The sequence below is a fragment of the Magallana gigas genome, chromosome 3 (genome assembly GCF_963853765.1).
Source record: "Magallana gigas chromosome 3, xbMagGiga1.1, whole genome shotgun sequence".
NCBI classification, from domain to species: domain Eukaryota; kingdom Metazoa; phylum Mollusca; class Bivalvia; order Ostreida; family Ostreidae; genus Magallana; species Magallana gigas.
In genome coordinates this window covers 15,213,617-15,222,817 of record NC_088855.1, presented here as the reverse complement: position 1 = coordinate 15,222,817, position 9,201 = coordinate 15,213,617, and the positions used below count along the sequence as shown (strand labels likewise).

The 9,201-nt window shown below is 32.1% G+C and overlaps 1 protein-coding gene across 1 annotated transcript; it reads right to left on the bottom strand.

The window, feature by feature from the left end:
* Positions 1–4,558: 4,558 nt before the first annotated feature.
* On the bottom strand, positions 4,559–6,108 carry LOC136273304 (uncharacterized). The gene is made up of 5 exons (XM_066077725.1): positions 6,105–6,108; positions 5,511–5,660; positions 5,226–5,338; positions 4,856–5,042; positions 4,559–4,719 (listed from the first exon to the last, which is right to left on the bottom strand). Exons 1-5 carry the CDS (start codon positions 6,106–6,108, stop codon positions 4,559–4,561), a joined length of 615 nt encoding a protein of 204 aa, XP_065933797.1.
* Positions 6,109–9,201: the final 3,093 nt, after the last annotated feature.

Below are 9,201 nucleotides of genomic sequence, written 5' to 3'. Positions count from 1 at the left end.
TGGTTAAATGATGTGCAGTGTCCTTGAATGAAATTTCTAGGTAAATGGTGAAGATCATATCGGATCATGCAAAAATCCTTTTTTCAGAGCTTATATACTTTCCACTAACCCCTATTTGGCTAAGACTTCACATAAGCAGAGCTTTTGAGTAAAGGGTGTGTAGTGACCTTGAATCTATTTTCAAGGTAAACTGTGAAGGTCATAGCAGAATTATATATAAAAAAATCCTTGTCCGGAGTATATCTTCTCTCCCTTTGCTCCAATCAGGCTCATACTTCACCCACATGATGCCTCTGATCAAAGGATTTGCAATGACCTCGAATGATATTTGTAGATCAAGTGTCAAGGTCATATCAGATCACACAAAAATCTATATATTTTAAGAGCATACATATACTCTCCTTTAAGCCCCTATTTGGCTAATATTTTACCTAAACAGAGCTTATTGGTTAATGGCGTACAATGACCTTGAACCAAGTTGATGTGAAGGTCATAGCAGATCTTTTTAAAATTAGTTTTAGACTGTAGATTATTTCCAAGATATGCTTAATCTTGGTCAGATTGCACAAAAATGACCGTATGTTAGGGGGAATGAAATTGATCTAGAAGTTTTATGCCAGCTGGAAAAATTTCAATTTATAGGTCAAGGTCAAAGCAAAATTCTCTTAAATAATATCAGCGGGGCCCTTTGAAATGTTCACCATTTCAATGTTGTCTGGTTCATTGTAATTTTACGTAGAAAATATTCACAGAGGTATAATAAAGAAAAACTATACATCAATAAGTTTCTGACAATTGATGATGCAACAAGCACACAGTACGAAAGGTCAACCCTTTGAAAAGCAATGAAGAGAAAAAGTTGCTCAGAATTATGTTTTAAACAAAATTGTTGGTTGGTGGCCCTGTTAAGGAGTTTAAGGGTTCGGCCCCTTAAACACAGTGTTTCAGATATAACTTGAACGGTCAACAATTCTTGAACACTTGTTGAACAAAATATGTTTATATTTACGAGACCTTTTATTTGATATCAAAAATATGACTGGTCCCTCAAGTTAGGGGCAAGGAAGGCTAAAAAGCTTAAGTTTTTCCGGAGCAATATTTTGTCATTAGTCATAAATGCTGAAAGAGCTTATCAACCTCAATTTAAAACTGAAATCCATTTCTTATTCGGACGATTGAATGCGGGATATAAGCATTAAAAAATTGATTTTTACGGAAATTTTAATTTTGCATTCTGGATTAAGAAAATAGATATTAGTTCAAGGTAAAGTTAACTTGTACCTTAAATGTAGTTTATATCAATTTGTTAAGTCGTACTTAAACACATTCGGATTTTTTGTTAAGTCGTTCTTGAAATGGTTAAGGTTTTTTGTTAATTCATACTTAATACCATTCGGGTTTTGTTAAGTCGTACCAAGAATCATTCGATTTTTTTTTATCTTTTTGTACTTAAGTTACTTTTGTTACTAGACTAAGAACTCTGCTTCTTAGAGGTACTTCTAGCGTTACTTTCGACATTAAAGGAAAACCCACTCGTTGCTTTGCAACGAGCTTTGCTCTAGTTTATTAATATTATTCTTCTTGTTTTTCCTTCTGACTTCTTTTTTGCTTTATATCTCAAAAACTGTTCAACCGATTTACAAGAAAATTTCAGGGATTATGTTAAATACTTGTCCCTTGAAGATTTTAAACTTTCAGTCATTAAGTCACTTCCGTTTTCTAGTTTAAAAATTTTCAAAAAGTGATTTTGTCCAGGACTTTTCTCGTAAATGGTTGTTTATAAAGATTTGAAATTTTCTTGGATTGTAAATCTGCGGATTTACTTATGGCATTTTTACAAAAAAAATTATTTTGTCACTTCCGGTAGAAACCGGAAGTGATTTTAATTTTTCGAAAAATTGAATTTTTCGATCGAATCAAAAACGAATATGCGTTTTGTATAGCTTTTTAAGCTGAATCTAACACTGAAAACCGTTTAAAAATCGGACGATGTATTACAGAGGTATTTGGCTTTAAAAATTGACTTTTCCGGAAATATTGATTCCGCGTTTTTGGTTGAGAAAGTAGTATCAAGTTCTTGGTTAAATTAACTTGTACCTAAAAATCATTTGCTAAGTCGTACTTGAACACATTCGGATTTTTTTTGTTAAGTCGTTCTTGAAATTGAATAGTTTTTTGTTAATTCTTACGTAAAATCATTCGGATATTGTTAAGTCGTACCAGTAATAATTCGATTTTTTTCATCCTTTTATTTTAATTTCCAACGGAAGACCCTCTTGTTATTCTACGGTTTCTTTTACTTTATTCTTATTAAGGTCTTCCGTCTTCAGCGGAAGACCTGACTGTTTTTCTACGCGTTTTCTATTATTATTTTTTTTCTTGGTAGTCACCCTTAATTTCTCAGCCATTTCTCAATCGATTTTAATGATTTTTACAGAGATGATGTCTTAGGTGAATATCTCTTTGCATCTTACTTCCTGTCTGAAAGTTCATTTCCGTTTCTGAATTATCTACCTTTTTCATGTATTTTGGAACATGATATTGTCCACGCATCTCCTCAAAAACTGTTATAGTTAGGGACTTGAAATTTATATGCAAGATAGAGTGGTTATGGTAGATTTGCTTGCTTGTTTTAGATTTGACCAGAAGTCATCATCCTTGAAGCTTGCCCGGAACTGAAAATGTTGATGTCAAATTTTTTTGACAATTTTTACGAAATTTGAGATTTGATCACGAATATCTTTCTTCTAATCAATATTTTGCTTACACATGTAGAGCATCAAAAATTAATCTATAAAAGATCTTTCAACTGACACCAAGCAAAAGGGGCTGACCCCTCATATTAGGGGCCAAGAGTTGTCTAAAGTCTTTTATCTATATCTCTTTAATGAAAAATATTTTGTAATGTATTATAGAAGCAAAAATGTTTATCTTCCAGTTATCTACCTATATTTGTTAAAAGTTTTCTGATATGTTACATAATTTGGATTTTAAAGGGGCTAGAAGTCCAATATTTTGATCATTTATTTCTTAAAAAGGAGAAATATTTTGAAATGCATTATAGAAGAGAAGATACTCAGAATAATATTCGTAATAGTATTTAACCACCAAAGTTTCGGTTAATGGTCCTTATAAGGAGATAAAGGGTCGGCCCCTAAAACAATCTTTCTCTAATATCTCAAAAACAGTAACAAATTTCTAAACACTTGTTGAACAAAGTGTGTTTAATATTAAGGGACCTTTCATTGATATCAAGAAAAAGGGGCTAGCCCCTCAAATTACATGATAAGAGGGATCTAAATGTTTCAATCAAAGCTCTTATACATATATCAGAAACAAAACAAGGGCGAGAAGTCCAATACATTTATGATTTATTTGTAAAAGAAAAAGAGGATATAGAAATTGAAGAAAAGAGTCTGTTTAAAATCAAAGGATTTTTCATTCTATTTCCAAATCATGTTTAGCTGGTAAATAGCAAAATAAAGGTCAAGCATGTATCTCAAACTCTAGTGATATTGGGAATTTGGTATTTTCCGTTTAATATAGAAGTCACAGACCACCCCCCCCCCCACCCTTCATAAAATCATTTAGTTTTTCTGGCCCGATTTTACTTGATCTTTGATCTCGGACCTTTAATTTCAACTTAGTACCATTCTAGATTACCGTACTAATTACCAGACCAATTCGTTCATCATTAACAGAGTTATGAACTTTTTGGCATTTGAGTTTTAATTTTCGTGTTTGACATGTACTGTAGAAAAATATTCTAACTCCAGAGCCCTTCACTCAATCCTCATGAAATTTTGTGTAAATGTACGTCGGACCTCATTCTGTTTTTCTGCCAAATTTGCAGCGGGTTGAACAAATAAGAAGAAATTTCCGATATCAAGCCGCGAGTATAGCCTGTATGGGGACTTAAAATTTACACAGTGCAAGGGATGTAAGCAGCCGCGTAATATTTCTGTTGCATGTGTATTTCTTGTTTTCCGTTCAGTCTGTATCTACGATAGCGTGTGAACTACTTATGAATATTAGAACTGTGGAAATTACTGTCATCAATTTTTTTATGAATAAATTTACGTGTTACTGATTTCGTTATTTCTACATTTATAAGAATTTTATCAATTCTGTTGATATAAAACAGTCAAACATAATAGTAAACGACACAAAAAAATCTCTACTCTGAAATACATGTGTAAAATGCATCAGTCATTGTTTTAGGACTTCCCCTAATTGTCGTTAACCGAATCCGAGATCCACACCTCAAAATTCTACTTTCGATTTATTTACGACGAAAATCAAGCTCGGTCCTTTTCATCCCCCTCCAGACACAAACACGCTTTAATATTTCAAATGACCTCGCACTGTTACCAAACCTGAGTAGTGAGACATCTTACACGTTGTTTTTCATCTCATACAAAAATTCAGCTCCTGTCCCGGGCGGAAACGCCCCAAATTCAAAGAGAAAATCGGGAATTATTTTCCACTGGGGTCAAGCAGTGTTGAGGAAAGTTCAAGACCTTGGTCTGCAGACTTCATATATGGAGCGAGAGGACACCTACGCCTTTTGCAAGAAGATCATGGCCCTCCCATATCTTCCTCCTGACATCATTCCAGGATTGTTTGACCACCTCAATGAAGCAGCAACAACAGATGGTTTGGTACAACTCTGCCAGTACATCTCCAACACCTGGGTCGGTGACGCAGCCTTATGGAACCCTAGGCAGTGGAGTGTGTTCAATCAGGTAACTATATTTTATGAGAAAAAACATAAACTTTCATCTAAAATAAAAAAAAATTATTGAGATTGAAAATACATGTATATACCATTTATTTCTTTTTCTTAAAAAAATACAGTGGAAAGCGCACCCACGAACTGTAACGGCAGGGAAGATGGAGTCAGCTGCTCTCCACATGGCCATCTCGTAGTCAAGGATGATCTCTTGCAGAGACATGGATGGAAGGAGGTCCTTAACCATTCTGAATACAGCTTTGTAGTCCCGCTTCTTCTTCCAAGACATCAAAACATAGAGGAGTGGTAGCTGAAATGAAAGACAAATATTTGTTATTACGTGAAAATATGAATAGAAACATGTTACTCCTTTAATGTGATTCACTATTATTATATTAATTATTCTTAATTAAGAATACACATTTTCACTGTCCATTAAATTTGGAATGATGTATATAATGCAATATTAATTCAAACAATTGAATATTAATACCTGCTTGTAGTTTCCTTCACTGGATTTCACGAAACTGTGAATGGACAGAAGTTGAGAAAAGGGTTCCTTGACAACTTTGAAGGTGGCATCAATGTACCAGGACTTGGCACGTCCTACAAATAAAATAATAATAATTAGATATATACGAAATATAAGTATGAAATATTCTACAAATACTAAACAATTATTTTAAAATTTCTAAAACTTAATTACGAAAAAGAAAAAGAAATGCGTCATTTTCATTTGTAGTTAACAGTTTTGAACTGTAACCGTAGTTTCAATTACCTAAGAGCTGTAGTTGAGCATCGGTTGCAAAGATCAGGTGCCTTCGTTGTCCAACAGAGATATCCCCTTTGAGAAAACCATCATGAATCTTGTTGATGAACTCTTCATTCAGCTCGAAGTCAAAATTGGTTGGATCTGCTGGGCGGAACTCTGAAAATAAAACAACATTAAAATATATCTTGAAAATTTCAAATTTCATCTTTATTTTATCAAACATTTACATATTCGTTTGGTGCAGCGCAATATACTTTTTCATTGATACTCATTATTTTCATCCGATATTTACCCCTTTTATTTACATGTTCGTTTGGTGCAGCGCAATATACTTTTTCATTGTTACTCATTATTTTTATCCGTTATTTATCACTTTTATTTACCTCTCTCACTCTATTTGCCATTCTGTTGAGGGACTGTAGTTGAGGTAAGGGCAAAGGTTGGGCCTCATTCACTGTGAGAACAGTCCTGTTGACCAGTTGTGATGCTGGAGCAAAGAGGTTGTCCTGTGCTGATGTCTTGATCTGTGAAACTACACTTGCAACAGCTGCTGACCCTACAGTTGGTCCATGGATGTGGGGTTGATGTCCTTCAACAAACTCATCTCCACGTTGCTGGACTGTTGCAGGGCACTGAAGATTCTATATATAATATAAATTATAAGTACAAATACAATAGTAAAAGTATCATGCACATTTCGTACCGATTAACATATATTTTTGGAATTTTTAATATAAAAAGCTGACTTTATCTTTTATATCTTTATACCTTTGAGCGTTTGGTGCAGCGCCAGTCAATTTTCTCGTCGTTCTTTCGTTTCACTGTGTACGAGAAACCTCTGTTGTCAACCAGTTTGGCCTGCATCCTGATTGTTGCCTTGTTTATCGCTTGGTACGTGATTGGCACAGTCTGAAAGATTTAAAGAAAAATAAGCAAGTAGAATCAAACTAAATATTTTAAGTAAGATAAATAATAGTAGAGCATTTGGTGGTATAATCATTTTACTCTTATTCTATTAATTTTAAAGATTAACCAATGAATTTGCGTTAATAATTAGAACTGCGTTTACTAAATAACAAATAAAAAGAAATATGATTTACCGTTTCATCCAGTTGACTGTTTTCAGTAGGTGGATGCTCCAACACTGTTGATTCATTCACCGGAGGCTGCAAATTGAATTGTTGGTGAGGCCCATCATCAGTCGTGTCTTCTCCCTAAAATTGCATCAAAATTGTGTTTTATCGTCCCAGAATATAATTAAAATTCTAACATCTAATTTAAATTCTAATGATTGTTCAGCATTAAATTTTTTATTAAATTTCTTATTGTAATTGCCATATAAAGACATGACTGCATTGATACAATAAGTATAACACGTAATGTTGAAAGCCTGTTTAAAATGTTTAGATATCTCTTCATGCGAATGGTCAGGAAGGTTTGCATTGTCTTCACTGCTATCGTGTCGTGTTTCCACAGTGTAAATTTGTAAATTGACTTAATTATTCCTAATAGCGAATCGTCTGGGACTAGGCCACTATCAAAAACCAAATTGAAAAAGTTTACATATAAGGGTAAGAAGGTTTCCATAGTTGTCTTAATATATTCGTCTTAATTGTCTTAATATATTCGTTGAAATCTTATTTCACTAACATTATATATTGTTATTTTCAGTAGAATAAGGAATGTAATTCCAATTACTTTTCAATTTCTTTCAATTGCACACTGATGTTCATATAAATGAAGCTGTCCACTATCCATTTTCCCCCACACTATCAATGGTACAAGATCAAGTTTGGAAGAGTAGTTAAAAAGCCTTGAACTATAATTCTTAGATATATCATACCTGCTCTATATAGAAAAATATTTTTCAGCATAAACTTTTTAGTGATTCAATATTTAATCATAAGTTTCCCAAATTTAATTAAGGACATGTATTTGATGATTTGCTTTATATCTTTTATCTTATAAAAAAATTATTTCCCTTCTTATTACATTTGTGGGTCAATTATTATTGAGTTAGATTAAAACATCTCTAGTTAGCAAATTCTCAAACATTAAAAGTATTTTGATTATGACAAAATTTTATTCACATTATAGACATACCTCCTTAACTGTTTATGTGTTGTAGATAAATCATAGTTTTATTAAATTTTCATGAATTTCAAAATCGTCATTTGTAATTTAATTAATTACATCTGCAAAGTAATTGTAATTTAATTAATTACATTTGAAAACTCTTGTAACGGCAATGGTAATTTTATTGAAGAATTTAAGCAAGTAATTGTAATTTAATTAATTACTTTCCATTGTAATTGACCCCATCCCTGCTCTATATAGAAAAAATAGTCAATAACTGTAATATTAGGTCGTCCGAAAAATATTGACCGGTCAATATTTTTCTGATATTGACCGGTGTAACGAAGAATATTGACCCGGGTTGAAAATTGACCCGGGTGTCATTATTCCACGTTGAATATTGAGACCAAAGGTGTTGAATAAAGACCCTAATCCGTTGAAAATTGACCCGCATCGTGGAATTTTGATCATGAAACCGGTTCAAAATTCAACAGCAAAGAAGCACAAATTAACGAACCAATTTTATAACTTGAGTTTATTTAATTAAAAATTATCAATTTTTATATATTTATTCTTTAGATATACATGTTCACATGTTTCAACGGGTTAAAATGAGACTTAAATAATTATCTTGAATTTTGAATTTACATAGTATCCCTTTAAATATGTACATGTAATAACTATTTTATTCATAATAAACTTTTCGCGTATAATTGCTGTGTGTGATATCTATATATTTTTAAAGAAATATATGTTTTTAATAATACATGTATTAGTATACATGGTTACACGTTAAAATATTCAATTCAGTAAAACTCCTTTTTTAATTTGCTGGAAAAGTGTACAAATATAAATAATTTTTAAAAAATTACAATACGTCATATTATTTAATTTTGGTTTTACGTTCACCCAGTAAATTGAAACTTTGATATTGTTCATTGTAAATTTTCTGAGTGGATGTAAATAAAAAAAATTACAGTATGTCATATTGAGATTTTTGTGTTTGCACCCACTCAGTTTGTTAAAACTGTGACTGTCTGAATTTTGTATTCACACCCATCCAGCCAATAACAGTTTACAAAATGAAGATATGCTAACATGATTGTACTCTTTCATGAACAATGCTGTAGTAACTATACCTTGAAAGCCGAATTTTGGTGTTTTATTTGTTCCGTTAGAATAACTTTTGATGTAACTAAATATCATCAAATCGCTAATTTTTCTAGGCATTAACAATTCTGCTTCATGGAATCTGTAGCAAGTTAGCAACCTAATTTTTGTACAGGATGACAATAGAATTTTGCTTTAAAGTTTCTAAATTGCTTTGATCACAAAAATTTATCATAAATTTACTAACAGTAATTGTTTTCGTCAATGAATTGGTAAATTGCATTTTGTGAATAGAAATAAGTAGTAGAAGATCATACAGCAGCGTTGGAGTAGATGATTGACCTTCCTATCACAGCCACCTACATTATTAATTTAATTTAAACGTGTTTAATGTGTATATTATGTGTATATAAGACATGAGGTACTTGAATATTAAATAATTATCTGAATATTTATCGTGTATGATTGTATGACATATTGTTGGTAGACATGTTCACTCACACCTATATTA